General features: G+C 46.3%; 1 protein-coding gene across 4 annotated transcripts in view; it reads right to left on the bottom strand.

Annotated features, from left to right (window-relative positions):
* Positions 1 to 18,732, bottom strand: part of MYRIP (myosin VIIA and Rab interacting protein) — a 184,049-nt gene that overhangs the window by 115,741 nt on the left and 49,576 nt on the right. For all 4 annotated transcript variants that reach the window (XM_032237120.1, XM_032237122.1, XM_032237121.1 and 1 more), the window contains exon 2: positions 4,027 to 4,183. In XM_032237120.1, the coding sequence (XP_032093011.1) occupies positions 4,027 to 4,136 (110 nt within the window). In that variant the 5' untranslated portion in view covers positions 4,137 to 4,183. The remainder of the gene's footprint in view (positions 1 to 4,026; positions 4,184 to 18,732) is intronic.

The following is an 18,732-nucleotide window of genomic DNA, read 5'->3' on the forward strand; positions in this document are numbered from 1 at the left end:
ACAGCCTCATACAGCAGTTTTGCGGCCAAAAATGGGCCATAGGGGGGCTGTTTTTGGCAGCCCAGCAGCCAAAAATGGGCCACGGGGGGCATTTTCGGCCTGGTTTTCACCTGTTTTCACCCCCTCTGGCCTCCTACAGTAGCCTGGCAGCTGAAAACAGGCTGTGGGGAGACATTTATATGTTTCTTTCTCAATCCCATGCACACTATCTATCTTCCGGTTGTCTGCTTTCCTGGTTTCATCCAGTTTAAAACTATGGAAGAAGCCTAATCTAAAGAGTTTGCTCACTTATCTGTGGCTGTAGTGTAATTTGCTTAGTTTTGACTTACAACTGAATTGTGTTATCTCTCCCATAATGGTTTGTAAACAATATAGTGAGCCTAAAAACTAAAAATACATAACACGGTTGGATGTAGGATATGGTAGTATCTACAAGATATAAGCTTTTTTTAACATTCAGTAAAGCAGACAGATTAATACATGAAGAAGACAAGAAAGGAGATATGGATAAATTAAAGAGAAATGAATTGTTTTCTTTAAAAGTACTTTAAGGTTCTACAAGTTAATTTATCATTCAACCCAATAAATATAAATATAATAACTTGGATGTTGTTTAGGTTGTCTTTCATTTCATTTCATTTTAATTTATTTGTATGCCGCCCTTTTCCCTGAAAGGGACTCAGGGCGGCTCACAACTCAAAGGGAGGGGAAAAACAAACAAAGTTACAAAAACATAAAGACCATACACAGTTAAAAAGCACAACAGTCATACCATTCGAAGTGGGGCTGCGAGTCTTAGCCCCAGGCTGTCAGAACAGCCAGGTTTAAGGGCTATGCGGAAGGCCTGGAGGGTGGTGAGGGTACGAATCTCCACAGGGAGTTCGTTCCAAAGGGTCGGAGCAGCCACAGAGAAGGCCCTCCTCCGGGTAGTCGCCAGTCGACACTGGCCGGCTGATGGAATTCGGAGGAGGCCTAGTCTGTGGGATCTTATTGGTCTAGTGGAGGTAATTGGTAATTGGTCTCTCAAGTACCCAGATCCAATACCATGAAGGGCTTTGTAGGTGACGACTAGCACCTTGAAGCGTACCCGGAGATCAACAGGCAGCCAGTGCAGCTCGCGGAGGATAGGTGTTACTTGGGTGAATCGAGGCGCACCCACGATCACTCGCGCGGCTACATTCTGGACAAGCTGAAGTCGCCGAATACTCTTCAAGGGCAGCCCCATGTAGAGCACGTTGCAGTACTCCAGTCTAGAGGTCACAAGGGCACGAGTGACTGTTGTGAGAGCCTCCCGGTTCAGGTAGGGATGCAACTGGTGCACCAGGCGAACCTGGGCAAATGCCACCCTGGTCACAGATGACAAATGGTGTTCAAAAGTCAGCTGTGGGTCCAGGAGGATTCCCAAGTTGCAGACCCTATCTGAGGGGCGTACTATTTGACCCCCCAGTGTGAGAGGTGGAACACTTGGCCAATTAGTAGGAGGGAAGCACAGCAGCCACTCGGTCTTATCTGGATTGAGTACAAGCTTGTTAACCCCCATCCAGTCCCTAACAGCCTCGAGGCCCTGGCTCATCACGTCCATCGCTTCATTGAGTTGGCACGGGGCGGACAGATACAGCTGTGTATCGTCCGCATACTGGTGGTATTTTATCCCGTGCCGTTGATGATCTCACCAGCGGTTTCATGTAGATATTAAAGAGGAGGGGGACAGGACCCGAACCCTGCGGCACCCCATACGTTAGGGGGCCTAGGGGTCGATCTCTGCCCTCCGACTAACACCGACTGTGACCTGTCCGAGAGGTAAGAGGAGAACCACCGTAAGACAGTGCCTCCCACCCCCCACCTCCCGCAGTCGTCGCAGAAGGATACCATGGTCGATGGTATCGAAAGCCGCAGAGAGGTCAAGGAGTACTAGGATGGAGGCATGACCTCCATCCCTAGCTCTCCAGAGATCATCGATCAATGCAACCAAAGCGGTTTCCATGCTGTAGCCAGGCCTGAAACCCGACTGGAAGGGATCTAGATAACTGGTTTCCTCCAAGGACCGCTGGAGCTGAAAGGCCACCACCTTCTCAACAACCTTCCCCACAAAGGGGAGGTTGGAGACTGGACGATAGTTGTTTAGGACGGCTGGATCAAAGATGGTTTTCTTCAGGAGGGGTCTCACCACCGCCGCCTTTAATGCGGGGGGAAAAGACCCCCCTTCCGAAGGGAGGGCGGCAACAACCGCCTGGATCCAGCCCCGTGTCACCTCCCTGCTGTTAACAACCAGCCAGGAGGGGCACGGGTCCAGTACACATGTGGAGGCACTTACAGCTCTCATGGCCTTGTCCACGTCCTCAGAGGTAACAGCTTGAAAATCAATCCAGTGATGTCCTACCAGATTATCCCTTGGTGCCTCAGCTGGTTGTGCGGGATTGGAGTCCAGGTCCGCCCGAAACCGAGCAACTTTATCCGCGAGGAATTGGACGTAGTCCTCAGCTCTGCCCTGCAAAGGATCGCTCGTATCCCTCCTATTTAGGAGGGAATGGGTTATCCTGAACAAGGCGGCTGGGCGCGACTCAGCGGAAGCAATCAGAGAGGCAATGTATGTTCTTTTTGACGTCCTAATTGCCCGGATATAGACTCTGATGCTGGATGTTAAAAGTGCTCGGTCCGACTCGGATTTACTGGATCTCCATCTCCAACCTATATGTCCTTAAACTCTACATTATGAAATTGAGACTATTTGTGACAGAAAGTAAATCTCCCTTTGCCTGGAATAGCTGTTTTGAATGCAATTGGAAAAAAATGCATCTTGAGCCTGTGTGAAACACCCATCCAGGCCACGCCCACCCTGGTCCTCCAAGGTCAAACACAAACCCTGATGTGGCCCTCAATGAAATCAAGTTTGACATCCCTGGTCTACAGCTATATTCCCATCCTTTTCCAATGAAGTGCTTAAATAAAAAAATTAAATGCTACTAGTTTTGTGTTGAAGTGTGGAAAAAATACTATATAGCAGAATATGAAACATATTATCAGTGATACTAATTTTTGAACTCAGCAATTAAAATAAATGTTATAATTTGTGTTTTAAAAATTACTGCTATCTTCATATCACTCCACATTTGGCCCTACAATTTACTGAAAAAACCCAGTACTGCACATATTTTCATTATGCAGCATAATTACATAAATAGCATATTAACAGCTATATGTCAAATTGTATTTTAAACTGAGAGGACATAACAACAGTGCTTTTGTATCAGAAGGGAGTTGATTTTCTGAACCTTAAAACAATTCTGACTATATAAATGTTATTTAATTTTCAATTAAATTAAATTCAGTGTCAATCTGAGCAATGTTCAGAAATCACGAAAACTATTGGCGGCTGTGAAAAAGAGATCATTTAGTGCGTACACTAAGGACTGTATCAAACATGCAGCAATCTACATAATGTTGCTACTAAGTGTATACTTGAAGAGGAATTACTGTGCAACCTATCCCCAACTGTTGATGAACATATATTTCTAAGGAAATTGCTATATTTTGGTCTCTAACCAGAGGGAAAGAGAAAGAGACAGAGAAAGAGAAAAAAACTCTTAGATATAAGGTAGTTGGTAAAACATTCCAAATAATTTAAGAAAGTACCGGTAGCTTAGGAAGGACAGGATACATTGCTTCCGGTCTCTAAAAAATATACTATGTACTATATATATCAAGTTCCAGAACAAGAGGCATAAGAAATCATACTAATGGTAGAAATAACTTTCTGATCTTGCTTGAAGATTAGCTTTTTAAAAAAACTCTTGATACTATAATATGAATTGTTAGGATATGTTTCTCTGAGTGAAAACAAATATGTGTGTGGGTAAAACTTGATACCAATTTGCAAACCTTAGAATCTGCATTTACTGGATTGTTTTGTAAGTGCTAAAGAATTTAATTTATAATGCAGTATATTCAGAGTATAAAACAGGAGATGCATAGTAACAAATAAACAATTCTCTAATTTCTAAATAATATATTTGCCTTAATACTTACTTCAGTCGGTCTTCTTCTTTTTTGCGGAGGGTAAAATCTCGTTGGACCACTTGAATAACATGTTCAGTTTCATCATCAGTCAGGTCAGATAAGTCTAGCTTTCTTCTCATATTTAGTTAGCTCACTGAAGGTCTAAACCCTGAAATAATCTAAACCCCTGAAATAAAGAGAAGGATGGAAGACAGAAAACAATGCAATTAGTGTAAATTTAAAAACTTTGATAATTATTTAATTTCAGGTTGTTCAGGAATGAAGACAATAACTAAATATAATTCATACATTAGTGAATTGTGCTTAAAATAATTTTAATTTCTGACTTATATCAACTAAGATTTTAGTTATATGATTAGTTGTAATAATATATTTTGCAGAGATTTAAATACATATTGCTTAAAGTGGTGAAAGAAAAATGTAAAATAAAATTTAAAATCTGCATAGCAGGAACAAATAGGTAGAGGTAGTCCTCAACTTACAACAATTCATTTAGTGACCTTTCAAAATTACAGCGGCACTGAAATATGTAATCTATGATTGTTTTTCACACGTCCATGACAGTATTGCCATGGTCATGTGATCAAAATTCAGATGCTTGGCAATTCGTTCATATTTATGATGGCTGCAGTATTCCAAAGTTATGTGATTATCTTTTGTGACCTTCTGAAAAGCAAAATCAAGGGAGAAACCATATTCACTTATCAATCAGGTTACTAACTTAAGAATTGCAGTGATTCATTTAACAAATATGAATAGAATTAATCATAGTTTAACTGGGAAAGTTCAAAAGCACTAGAGAACACTAGAGAAATCATGGAAGCTTGGCATTCAGACAATTCAGCTTTCAACAAGCACATAGAGATAATGTAATGGCTCCTCTCCTAACTTGAGAAAGTAAAGACTCTTGAAACAGATTATTTCAAAAAGAACCTTTAATCAAGCAGGATGGAAACCATTAGAAGCAAAGCAGCATCTGAAAACCTTTAGGCCATGCAAATGGGATTAAGCTGATAATAAACCCTCCCCTTTGTCCGAATGCAGATTCTGACCAATACACAAGTGTGAAGATGCTTCCTTAACTCTTCTGCCCTGGGAGTCAATACAGCACACGTTCCCATGGCTATCTCTAGTTAGACCAGTGGTTCTTAACCTTGTTGGAGGTACTGACCCCCACCAGTTTCATATGCGCATTCACTGAACCCTTTTTAATTGGAAAAATAAAAAATGATTTTTTCAAATTCAAAACATAGATATATATTTAGGTATATATTTATACATAGGTATATTTTTATACATAAGTGCACAAAATAAACAAAACCATTAAAGAACAAAACCATTAAGAACAAAGAACAAAACCATTAAATATTAAAACATGATTTTCACACAAAAACAAAAACATAACAATGAATATTTACTGCAAATCAGTGTGACTTCTGCTGTTGCCTTTCAGAGACCAGTTCAGAAATGCGCAGCTTTACCTTGGCAAGTGCCACTCTCATGTCATTTTCGCAACAAAGTCTGTTCCTTTTCTTCTTTTTTATGTCCAGTATCCTCGAAAAGGATTGCTCACAAAGATATGTTGTAACAAACGGTATGAAAATCTCCAGAGCTTTCTTAGCAATAACAGGGTACGTTACCATTTGCTGACACCAAAACGTTGAGAGCGTTGTTGTTCTGAAGAGTTGCTGTTGAACCTGGCTCTGCTGAATTTCAATGATTTCATCGAGGTATTCATCATTGACATCTGTTGTCTCAACACTAAATGTGAACGGCTGTCTCGCCCATGCTGGATATGACTCTCTTGTAGGGAAGTATCCGTCGAGAGACCTTGCAAGCGAATCTAAGTGTGTGACAATTGCTTGCTTCAGTTCCGCGTGTACAAAAAAGTCTCCGATTCCAGATATATCTTTAATCTTACTTACACAGTTGTCTAGCAGGGGAAAGTTTGCAAAGTTATCGTTCTCTATTCGTCGTTTCCATAACAGTAGCTTTTTTTGAAAAGCCTTCAGGTTTTCTTCTGCTTCGATGATGTTGACTCCACCACCCTGCATCTGTTGATTGAGATGATTGAGAGCTGCAAAGATATCAGCCATGTATGCTAAAATGAGAATGAACTCAGAATTTTTGAAGCAATCTGCATGACAATGTTGGTGCTCTTGCAAAAACAGGGCTAATTCCACAGGCACGGCAAAAACACAATTCAGCACCTGTCCCCGGGATAACCACCGAACGTTAGAATGGTACAGAAGTACCTCAAATACAGATCCATTTCTTTACACATCTCCCTGAAGATGCGGTGCCTCAGAGCACTATTTGGCACATAGTTGTTTTTTTTTTTGAAAGTTTATTTATATGCCGCCCCTTTCCCTGGGGGGACTCAGGGCGGCTTACAACTCGAAGGGGGGGGGGGGAAACAAACATTTAACATGTAAAACAATACATAATTAAAAGCACAACATTCATAACATTCGGGTGGGTTACAGTCTTTACCCCCAGGCCTGACGGGATAGCCAGATTTTAAGGGCTGTGCGGAAAGTCTGGAGGGTGGTGAGGGTATGAATCTCCATGGGGAGATCGTTCCAGAGGGTCGGAGCTGCCACCGAGAAGGCTCTCCTTTGCGTAGTTGCCAGTCGGCATTGACCGGCAGATGGAACTCGGAGGAGGCCTAGTCTATGGGATCTAATCGGTCGCGTCGAGGTAATTGGCAGTAGGCGGTCTCTCAAGTACCCAGATCCACTACCATGAAGGGCTTTATGGGTGACAAGTAGCACCTTGAAGCGTATCCGGAGATCGACAGGTAGCCAGTGCAGCTCGCGGAGGATAGGTGTTATGTGGGTGAAGCGAGGTGCACCCACAATCGCTCGCGCGGGCCGCATTCTGGACTAGCTGAAGTTGCCGAATACTCTTCAAGGGCAGCCCCATGTAGAGCACATTGCAGTATTCCAGCCTAGAGGTCACAGGGCACGAGTGACTGTTGTGAGAGCCTCCCGGTTCAGGTAGGGGCGCAACTGGTGCACCAGGCGAACCTGGGCAAATGCCCCCCTGGTCACAGCTGACAAATGGTGTTCAAAAGTCAGCTGTGGGTCAGGAGGACTCCCAAGTTGCGGACCCTGTCTGAGGGGTGTAATGTTTGACCCCCCAGCCTGAGAGATGAAACACTTGCCGAATTAGTGGGAGGGAAACACAACAGCCACTCGGTCTTATCTGGGTTGAGCACAAGCTTGTTAGCTCTCATCCAGTCCCTAACAGCTTCAAGGCCCGAGTTCATCACGTCCACCTCTCATTGAGTTGGCACGGGGCGGACAGATACAATTGAGTATCGTCCGCATACTGGTGGTATTTTATCCCGTGCCGCCGAATGATCTCGCCCAGCGGTTTCATGTAGATGTTGAAAAGTAGGGGGGACAAGACCGAACCCTGCGGCACCCAATATGTTAGGGGCCTAGGGGTCGATCTCTGCCCTCCAACTAACACCGACTGCGACCTGTCCGAGAGGTAAGAGGAGAACCACCGCAAAACAGTGCCGCCCACCCCCACCCTCCCTCAGACGTCGCAGAAGGATACCATGGTCGATGGTATCGAAAGCCGCTGAGAAGTCAAGGAGAAACCAGGATGGAGGCATGGCCTCCATCCCTGGCTCTCCAGAGGTCATCGGTCAATGCTACCCAAAGCGGTTTCTGTGCTGTAGCCAGGCCTGAAGCCGGACTGGAATGGGTCAAGATAGCTAGCTTCCTCCAAGGACCGCTGGAGCTGAAAGGCCACCACCTTCTCAACAACCTTCCCCACAAAGGGGAGGTTGGAGACTGGACGATAATTGTTAAGAACGGCTGGATCCCAAAGATGGTTTCTTCAGGAGGGGTCTCACCACCCGCCGCTTTAAGTGCGGGGGGAAAGACCCCTTCCCGAAGGGAGGCGGGTAACAACCACCTGGATCCAGCCCCGTGTCACCTCCCTGCTGTTAGCAACCAGCCAGGAGGGGCACGGGTCCAGTACACATGTGGAGGCACTCACAGTTCTCATGGCCTTGTCCATATCCCAGGGGCAACATCCTGAAACTCAACCCAGCGATGGTCTACCAGATTATCCCCTTGTGCCTCGGCTGGATCTGCGAAATCAGAGTCCAAGTCCGACCGAAACCGAGCAACTTTGTCCGCTAAGAACTGGACGTAATCCTCAGCCCTCCCCTGCAGGGGATCCCCCGTATCCCTCCTATTTAGGAGGGAGCGGGTTATCCTAAACAGGGCGGCTGGGGCGCAACTCAGGGGAGGCAATCAAGGTGGCAATATAAGCTCTTTTCGCCGTCCTAATTGCCCTGATGTATTCCTTGATGCACGATGTTAGAAGTGCTCGGTTCGATTCGGATCTATTGGATCTCCATAAGTGCTCTAGGCGTCTCTTCCGGCGCTTCCTCTCCCGGAGTTCCTCAGTGAACCAAGGTGGCCTCTGGGATCCACTACCTCGGAGGAGCCGTAGTGGCGCAATCCGGTCAAGAGACTCTGTCACTGCTGAGTTCCAGGCAGCAACCCAGAGTCTCCACCAGACTGTGGGCGAGGATATCAGGAATAACCCCAAGCTCCGTCTGGAACCTCAAGGGGTCCATAAGTCACCTGGGGCGGAACCACCTGGTCGGTTCTTCCTCCCTACAGTGGGGGTTTGGTCTCCGAAAGTCAGGCCTCAGTAGGCAGTGGTCTGACCATGACAGGGGTATGATCTCATTACCCCTCAGACCAAGATCACAAGTCCACTGCTCCGAGAGAAATACGAGGTCGAGCATGTGACCCGCTGAGTGGGTTGGGCCCGAATTACTTGGGTCAAGCCATGGCTGTCATGGAAGCCATGAACTCCTGCGCCCCATCAGAGTGTTCACCGAGCAAAGGCAAATTGAAATCCCCCAGAACCATAAGCCTGGGGAACTCAATTGCCAGCTCGGCTACCGACTCGAGGAGCGAGGGGAGGGCTGCTGCAACGCTGTTGGGAGGCAGGTACGTTAACAGCAAACCCACTTGACCCTTGAGGTTCAAACTTCACCAGCAGGGACTCACACCCGACAAGCTCCGGAGCAGGGATCCTACGAGGTACGAAAGACTCTCGGATAACAATAGCCACACCCCACCCCTTTCCTGAGCTCTCGGCTGATGGAGCACCTGAAATCCTTCTGGGCACATCTCTACGAGGGGGACTCCTCCCTCCGGGCCCAGCCAGGTTTCAGTAATACATGCCAGGTCTGCCTCTCGTCTAAATTAAGTCCCGGACGAGGGGAGCCTTGTGAACTACAGACCTGGCATTTAGCGACAGCAGCCTGAGACCAGGGTCCTGATTACTCGCGCCATCTGGCCTTGGAGTGGGACTCGTAGGGCCGGAAGGAGGGATCTCTATAATGCAGCGAGCCCTCCTTCCCAGGTAATGGCCAGCCCTAAAGTCCCCGCCATATCTGCCCCTCCCTGTTACGACCGTAATGCTCCGGCCCACTCCGTGTCGTAGTCCTCCCGACCACCCCAATGACTCCCGCATTCCTTGGCAGGTCCTCCGAATCAAACACACTCATTCACTCATCCAAGCAGTCCCCACGTAATAATTAAAAACACAAAAATACAACAATAATAGCAGTCAAAAGTGGGGTCATTCACTCAATTACATACATATCACATACATATCCCAAACAAAAGAAGGAAAAAAAAAAGAGGGAGAAAAAGAAAGAAGGATAGATTGCGCAGTTGTTAAGTGCGAGTTCAGGCAGAGCCAATGGCTCTCAGCATTCAAGATGACTGGCGTCCAGCTATGGTCCAGGTGGGGTGTACAGGGGAGTAGCTCGTGTCCTCCTCTTGCAGATCCGAAAGTCCGGAACAATTGAGAGAAACAGGGGGCCTTCTTATATAGGCGCTGTCCAGATAAAGCCCCAAAGGCAATGGCGGGGTGGTGATGGTGATAATAGTCAATGTCAGGTCGGGCTGTTCCAGCGGGCCTAGAAAACCAGAGGCCGTGGCCAAAGGAGGCCAGATGATAAAGTGCCACAGTAGGGGGGCGCCAAATATCAGGCGGAGGAACACAGGGGAGAGCCAGATGGTGAAGATGATAGAAAAAAGGGAAGGAATCTCCATAGTCGTTGAAATAGTATAGGAGAGGGGGGGCGCCTGGGGGGGGCGTAACGGCAACAACAAGGCCTGCCGAACGATCCCTTTTGATGCCATCCGAGGCAGCTACCCCCTCCCTGGTACGGTAGTTCCCTGTTCAGTTCAATCCAAAATGGATCTATTAGGTCTCTCACCCGAGGAATAAAGTTGTAAACGCCGACCTCGTTAACACTGTCGGGCATAAACAAGCTGGTAAAAATCCAAGGGCTCCTCTGAACTCCTCTCAATTACGAAAGCAAAGCCAGATGTTTGGAAAAGGCCAGGAGATGTCTGGAACGTCGCAAGCTGATAAGCGATGGGGGGGGGTGGGTATCTGGGAGGAACGCCGGCGGCGGCAGGCAGGACAAGTAAAACCAACCGTCTGGTCTCTTCAGTGCCATCCCGGATCAGCCACCCCCTCTCTGGCACGACAGCTTGCTACGAGTCTGAGTTCAGGGCTTCCCCCAGTTGAAAGATCAACAGCGAGATCGAAAGATGCTGGGGCCGTTGAAAACCACCGGAAAGCGCGCCGTCAGCATGCCGCCATTTCTCCTGCAACTAGATGGTCGGAGGACTACGAGGGCAGTCGCGCAGTCTGGGAGCCGTTCGAAAAATGGCGACCCCCCAACAGCCGCCCCGCATCGTGTCCCCTGGATCACCCTCTACCGTTGGGGCTCCTTCCCGCATCAATTCTGACTAGGTTCGGTGGTGTTTTTTTCAATGTTTTTCGCCTACCTAGTCGGAGCGAGGAAGAAGCAGCAGCCATCCACAGCTCGCACATGCGCACATCATGTTCACCCATTCCACTACAATTTTTAATACTTCTGCCAGTTTTGGAGGCAAGGTTTTGTTGCCAACGCATGCCTGTGCAGAATACAATGCGTAACAATGATGTGTGGTGCATCGGCTTTCACTAGCGCACCAAAACCAGACTTTCTTCCCAGCATGGCTGGAGCTCTGTTCGAACAAACTGCAATAACCATATCCCACGAAAGATTGTTGTCTTTGAGAAGTCATTCACAAGTTTCTTCACATCGGCTGCCTTAGTTGTTGTAAGAGGCTTACAAAATAAAAAATCTTCCTTTATCACGTCGTCTTTCACATAGCGCACGAATACTGCAAGCTGGCTTAGATTGGAAACGTCTGTGGTCTCATCGAGTTGAAGCCTGAATTTTGCTGGGCTTGAAATCAGATCTGCAACTACTTGAGCCAAGATGTCTTTGCTCATGTCCTCTATTCTGTCGCTGATGGTGTCATTTGAAAGAGGAATTTGGGATAACTTAACTTCAGCCGCTTTTCCCAGCATGATATTCACCATCTTCAACACAGCTGGTTTTATGAGTGTTTCAGCAATGGTGTGTGGTTTGCCCTCCTTTGCGATCAGGTAAGCAACTTCGTACAATGCTGTGAGGATCGGTTTGTTGGTGGGTACAAAGCCGAGAACAAGCAGAGTAGCTTTTTCATCGAATCTAGCTCTCTTCACCTTGAATTCAGCGAGTGTTGTGTTCTTGTATTTTCCATGCAATTTAAGGAAGTGTTCTCTTAGTTTTGCCGGTGCTAGACTAGAATTGCTCAACTTGGCATTGCAAATCATGCAGTTAGGATGCTGACTCCCATCATGTTCCATTATACATGTGAATCCATATTGTACATATTCGTCCGACCACTTTCTTTTTTTGCTCGATATAGTTAGTATGAAGGGATTAAAATATTAAGAAAGAAATCACACGACGTACCATCACGACAGTTACAATTTGACTACTGGGTGCACAAAATTCCCTGCAGCATAGATAGGCCAAGCAATGTGGCGTTATCACCTGCAGCCAATGATGGACAAGCGTAGCATGTCATCACGAATCATATGAGTCAGGTGTGTGTCTTGACCTCCGCCAAACCCGCGAGAGTGACTCACCGAACCCCTGGTGTTCGATCGAACCCAGGTTAAGAACCACTGAGTTAGACATAAAAATTATATATCCCACATGGCTACCATAAACATCCCTCCAGAGATGTTGGGACCTTCAGTCTTCCAGTGACAGGAAACCAGTTGTAAAGTTGTAAAACTCAGTTGTTTCAGATGTAGCTAATGATTTAACTCCGAGGCTTCCCTCCTCCCAATTGAATGGCAGTATCACTTTAGGGATGTGACATGCTGCCGTTCTTTAGAAAAAGGAGAGATTCACCTGTGAAAAAATAGGAAAACATATTGCATCATAGTATTTAACAAGGTTGTCAGGGTATGGGAGTGAAATTTTTTCAATAGAGCAGGGGCCCTAACGTGGTGTTTCTCTACCCATTCATTTTGGGCTGAAGGTAAATGCTTCCAAGCAACTAAGTATTGGGTTTTACCCCTATAGGTCCTAGAGACTAGGATTTCCTTAATTTCAAAATGTTGTTTGCCTTTATCATGATAGGAACAGGAGGAATAGGTGCATGTGGTCTGAGTTGTGAGATTACTTCTCGTTTGAGTAAACTAATACGAAACACTGGATGGACCTTCCTGAGTGTCTTTGGCAGGAATAATTCTACTGTTACAGGGTTGATAACTTTGGTGATGGGGAAAGGTCAGTGAAGCGGTTGACGTGATGTGCCAGTGCCTGGAGGCTGTCAGGATCTGGATGGAGGTTAACAAGCTTGCGCTCAATCCAGACAAGACCGAGTGGCTGTTGTGTTTCCCTCCCAAAAATTTGGCTAGTATTCCATCACTCAGGCTGGGGGGTGAAATTTTACGCCCCTCAGACAGGGTTCGCAATTTGGGAGTCCTCTTGGACCCACAGCTGACCTTAGAACATCATTTGTCGGCTGTGACCAGGGGGGCATTTGCCCAGGTTTGCCTGGTGCATCACTTGCATCCCAACCTGAACCGGGAGGCACTCGCAACAGTCACTCATGCCCTCGTGACTTCAAGACTGGACTACTGCAATGCTCTCTACATGGGGCAGCCCTTGAAGAGCATTCGGAGACTTCAGCTCATCCAGAACGCAGCCGCACGAGCGATTGTGGATGCACCTAGGTACACCCACGTTACACCTATCCTCCGCAAGCCTGCACTGGTTACCGATTGGTCTCCGGATATGCTTCAAGGTGCTAGTCGTCACTTATAAAGCCCTTCATGGTATTGGACCTGGGTACTTGAGAGACCGCCTGCTGCCAATTACCTCCCAAAGACCCACACAGATTAGGCCTCCTCCGGGTTCCGTCTACTAGCCAATGTCACCTAGCTACTACCCGGGGGAGGGCCTTCTCTGTGGCGGCTCCAGCCCTTTGGAACGAGCTCCCTGCAGAGATTCGGACCCTCACCTCTCTCCAGGCCTTCCGAAAAACTGTTAAACCTGGCTGTGTCGGCAGGCCTGGGTCAATGAGTTCCCTCCCTCTCGAATCGTGTGGCTGTTGGTTGTTTTAAATTCCCTGTACTTTTTGTTGTAGTTCTTGTGTTTCCCTTCCCCTCCTTTGGGTTTGTGCACCGCCCTGAGTCCCGCCGGGAATAGGGCGGCATATAAATAAAATGAACCTTGAACCTTGAAATGTGGCCCTAATTTCTTTGATGGTTGCAATGACTTCAGGAATTTTGTGATAGGTATACTCTATCTCCAACATGGAAGGGTTTGGGATTTACACTTTTTTTGTCAGCTTGAGTTTTGAAAGCCTCTCTAGCTTCCTGTAATGCTAATCTAACCACTGGCCATGTGTTTCTTAGGTTGTCTATCCATTCTTTTAGTGAGGGGATAGTGGGTTCCTCTGTGGGTAGTACAGGCATGAGGTTGAAATCCTGGCCTGTTGCTACTCTAAAAGGGATGAACCTAGTGCTTGAGTGTACAGTGTATTGAAGGCCACTTCTGCAAAAGGTAAAAGATCAACTCAGTTGTCCCGTTGAAAATTAATAAAACATCTTAGGTATTGTTGTAGAACCATGTTCCAATTTTCAGTTTGACTATTGGTGCACAGATGGTGACTGGAGCTCAGTCCTTGGGTGGTGCCCAGTAAGTTTCAGAATGCTCCCCAAAATTTTGAGTTGAATTGGACCCCTCTGTCGGAGATAATTCTTTGTGGGGCTTCTTGAAGGTGATAAATATGTATCAGAATAACTTGGCTAGACTTTTGGCAGTTGGGATCCTTTGGCACGATATAAATGTGTCTGTTTTGAAAATAAGTCTGTTACGATCCAAATGACAGTATTCTCTGCACTTTCTGGTAGTTCGACAATAAAATCCATAGCTATCTCCTTTCAGAGGGCTGAGGGCTTGGCTACCTTCTGTAACAGTCCTGGCATTTTGCCTTGTCATCTTTTGGCTGCCGCACAAATTGGACAGCTGGCTACATAGCTCTCTATGTCCTTTTTTAGTGATGGCCACCAAAATTGCCTTTTAATTAGATGTAAAGTTTTTAGAAAACCAAAGTGTCCTGCTAGTTGGGAGTTGTGGCACCTTTCCATTAAGTACAGTCTTTGGCTGGCTGGAACATACAACTTCCCTCCCATCCAAGCTCAGTTATCTTTCATCAGGCAGCTGTCTTTGTGGCTCAAAAACCATTCGTCGGTGGTTAAAGCTTGTTTAAAAGTTTGGGTGGTGTCATTGTCCTCTAGAGTGTCTTGTTTTCCCTGGGATCTGGTGGTTACTCTAGCAGCTAGTTGATTGTCTTGTATCATGGGTTTGATTACGTTTGGCTTCATACTATTGTATTGTGATTTCCTGGATAGTGCATCTGCCAGGAAATCCCACCCCCCCCCCCCGGAGGTATCGAGCATAAATTCAAACCTATTAAGTACTGACCCTATCGTACTTGTTTGGAGAGAGTTTCCTTGGGGTGTTTAGGGCTTCTAAATTTTCATGATCCGTCCAGACTTCAAAAGGGATCTTACTCCTCTCCAGGTTAAAAGTGCCCATCAAACTGCATAAGCCTCTTTCTCCCAAATGGCCTTTGCTCAGATTCATTCAATGTTTAGGATGTGTAAGTGCATGGTTGTAATTGGTCTTCCTCATTTTTCTGAAGTAAGATGGCTCCAATCGCCACATCACTAGCATCTGCTTGTATGATGAACGGTTTCTCTGTGTCTGGGTGCTTTAGGATCGGTTCTGCCGAAAACAGCCTTTTAAGTTTTTCAAATGCTGTTTGGCATTCCATTGTCCAGTTCAAAGGCTGCTTCGGTTTAGGTTTCCCTCCCCCTTCGTTTTTAAGAGCTTGGTGATGGGGAGAGTAAATTGGGCAAAAAAGGGATAAACTGCTGGTAAAAGTTTGCAAATCCCAGGAAGCTTTGCAACTGTTTGCGTGTTCTGGGTGGTTCCCAGTCAAGTACCGATTGCTCTTTCGAAGGATCCATTTCTATGCCCTAGTGTGAAATGCGGTATCCTAAGTAATCAATTTTTTCTTGGTGGAATTCACATTTGGAGAGTTTAGCATAACGTTTTGCAGAGCGAAGTTTGTTCAGAACTGCCCGGACTAGTTTTACATGTTCTGCCTTGGTCTCAGAATATAATAAAATGTCATCGATATAGACTATGCAGCCCTTATATAGATGCTCCCGCAACACTTTGTTTATTAATTGAATAAATACTGAATAGGCCCCTTGTAGCCTAAATGGTAGCACTTTGAATTGGTAGGATCCAAGAGGGGTGTTAAATGCCATTTTCCATTCATCTCCCTCCTTAATCCTGTAAGCCTCCCTTAAATCCAGTTTTGAAAAAATTCTCCCTTTGGCTAGGTGTGCTAGCATATCCTTCATAAGTGGGAGAGGATATACATTTGCCATACTGATTGAATTTAAATTTCTAAAATCAACACATAAGCGTTTGGAGCTATCTTTTTTCCTTTCTAAACAACACTGGCGCTGCAACTTTGGTCAAGCTGGTTCAATGAAACCCCTTGCAAGGTTTTTTTTCAATGAATGCCCTCAGTTCTTCCAGCTCCTTAGAGACATACTATACATCTTGGGTTTAGGGAGTTTGGCTCCGGGTAGGATTTCTATCGCACAGTCAGTGGAGCGATGAGGTGGAGGCTCATCAGATGCTTTTCGCTAAAAACCTCAGCCAAGTCCTTATATTCTTTGGATATACCCTGGGTTGGCATAGCGTAAGCAGACATTGCTGTTTCTAGGTGCTCTGCCTCCTCAGTTTCTTTGTCTGGATTCTCAGCAAAAGTCACGTGCATCTGCACTCTTATGGTGCCTTGCTTCCAATTAATTTTGGGTTCCGTTTTTTCAGCCATGCAAGTCCCAGAAACTAGTGGCCATTCCTTGCCAGGCGCTACTATAATGTAAACATTTCCTTGTGTGGCTTCCAATGCCTATCTGTAGAGGCTCAGTGGCAATGAAGCTGGCTCCCCCCCTGCTATTGACCCATCTAGTTGGCAAAAGCTATGGGCCATTTCAGCTTCCTTACATTAATCCTCAACTTCCTTACCAGGGTTGGGCTGATCAAACAGCGGGTGCACCCGAGTCCACTAAAGCTGAGATTTTCATTCCCCTCTCCCAGATAAACAGTCTTAGGGGGAGGGTAAGCAGTTTAATTGGTTTGCTTATCAGTGGTTCAACCCTCTGGATGGCTTCCAGATGAGTATGGTTCCTTCTGCTGTGAAGCTGGGATTTCCTCCTCAAAGAAGGGAGGGGGTGGAAATTCTACGGTCTCCCTACTCCTCAGGGCCATCTCCTTTCTGTGCTGGCCATGTTTTGTAGGTTTTACCCCCAATGGGCGATCTGGGTTTCTTAGCTAGTGCCTGAGAATGGCATTCTGCAGCTCGGTGCCCCTCTTTTCCACACTTGAAACAGACTAAGAATTTCGGAGAAGGTGCCATTTGTGGTTTAAAAGGTTCTTGTTTCCATTGGGGTGGGGATTTCTTCTACATTTATCCTGCCCGATATTGATTTCTGGCCATGTCAATCTCTGCCTCTTCAGCAATAAGATACCACTCATGTAGATGGGTTGGGGCACCTCAGGCCACATAAGCATTGTAGATTTCATCACTCAGCCCATCCTTGAACCAACTTACCAGGATATCCTCTGGCCAGTTGACATGAATGCCACGTCTCGGAATTCTTCGGTATACTCTGCCACTGGCCGGCATCCCTGCTACACAACTTTAATGCAGTCACATGCTTTGTGGTCTGCAAGGGGGTCCTCGAACCGTCGTCGCAGGGCCATCATGAACCGATCAAAGCCACGCAGTTCTGGTGCATCGGCGTCATGTAAAGTCACCATCCATCTGGCAGCAGCTCCTTTCAGGGCTAGGATGACCACTCAAACACTGGCTCCTTGCGTTCGAAAGTCACACCCATATTCCTGCATGTAGGTGAGCACTTGTGCCACAAGGAATCCCAATTTTTTCGGGTTCCCATCAAATTTTACCCCCAAGAAAGGAGTTTTCCTTTCTAACTGCAGGTTTCGGGGTTGGTTCGGAGTGGCCCCCAACCCATGTGTCAACTGGGGGGAGGGTTTTCTGGGTTCCTAGCTGTTGCTGCTGTGCCATCAGCTTGATTAGCAGGGACCAGGTGGGGGTTGTTCCTCTGGCATCACCCCTGTTTGCCGCCCTTCCAACGCTTCTTGGTTGTCGGTCTGGCTCCCCCGGATGTTGAGATTTCCCAAAATTCCCATCACCAACTGGGTTACATGCCTCTTCAGAGGATCCTCTCTCAGCGCGGCTTCATTTACCTCATCCTGATCAGAGGGGGATTCTAACTCCAATTTCCACCCTGGTTTTCAGCTACCTCGGGTAAGAGTGACTCCCCTGGTCTTCCCTTCCCAGCCATCTTTTGTCCCAATTCCGATTGACCAACGGGGCTTTTTGGGGTCCTCCAAGCTCACTCCGTTCTCTCTGCCAGGATACAAGGAGCAGGTCTCTGGTTCTGGAGGGGTTTCCATCTCCCTCAGGCAGTCAGTTTCCCCTTGCTCACTGTTATGCTCAGATATGGTTTGCTGGGTCCTCTTAGTAGAGTAACAATGTTTCTCTCCTGGTTGATCACTTTGCAGAGAGATGCTGCTTTATGTAATGGCTCCTCTCCTCACTTGAGAAAGTAAAGAGTCTTGAAATGGATTGTTTCAAAAGGAACAATCAAGCAGGATGGAAACAATTAGAAGCAAAAGCAGCATCTGAAATCTTTAGGCTATGCAATGGGATAAGCTGATAATGACCCCTCCCCTTTGTCCGAATGCAGATTCTGACCAATACACAAGTGTGAAGATGCTTCCTTAACTCTTCTACCCTGGGAGTCAATAAAGCACACGTTCCCATGGCTATCTCTAGTTAGACATCAAAGTTATATATCCCACATGGCTACCATAAACATCCCTCCAGAGATGTTGGGACCTTCAGTCTCCCGGTGACAGGAAACCAGTTGTAAAGTTGTAAAACTCAGTTGTTTTAGATGTAGCTAATGATTTAACTCTGAGGCTCTCCTCCTCCCAATTGAATGGCAGTATTACTTTTAGGGATCTGACAGATAAACAATATTTACATAGCTTTCCAAAGAGATAACTAAATGCCAAAAGTAAACCAAAAGATCAAAGTCCAGTTGCCTCCTGAAAAAAAGCATCTTTGGGACATTCATACAGATGGAGACATTTGCATAAATAAGCCATGCGCAAGGAACATGACCGCCTGAGTCTTATCGCTC

This window comes from Thamnophis elegans, chromosome Z (genome assembly GCF_009769535.1).
Source record: "Thamnophis elegans isolate rThaEle1 chromosome Z, rThaEle1.pri, whole genome shotgun sequence".
Taxonomy (NCBI): domain Eukaryota; kingdom Metazoa; phylum Chordata; class Lepidosauria; order Squamata; family Colubridae; genus Thamnophis; species Thamnophis elegans.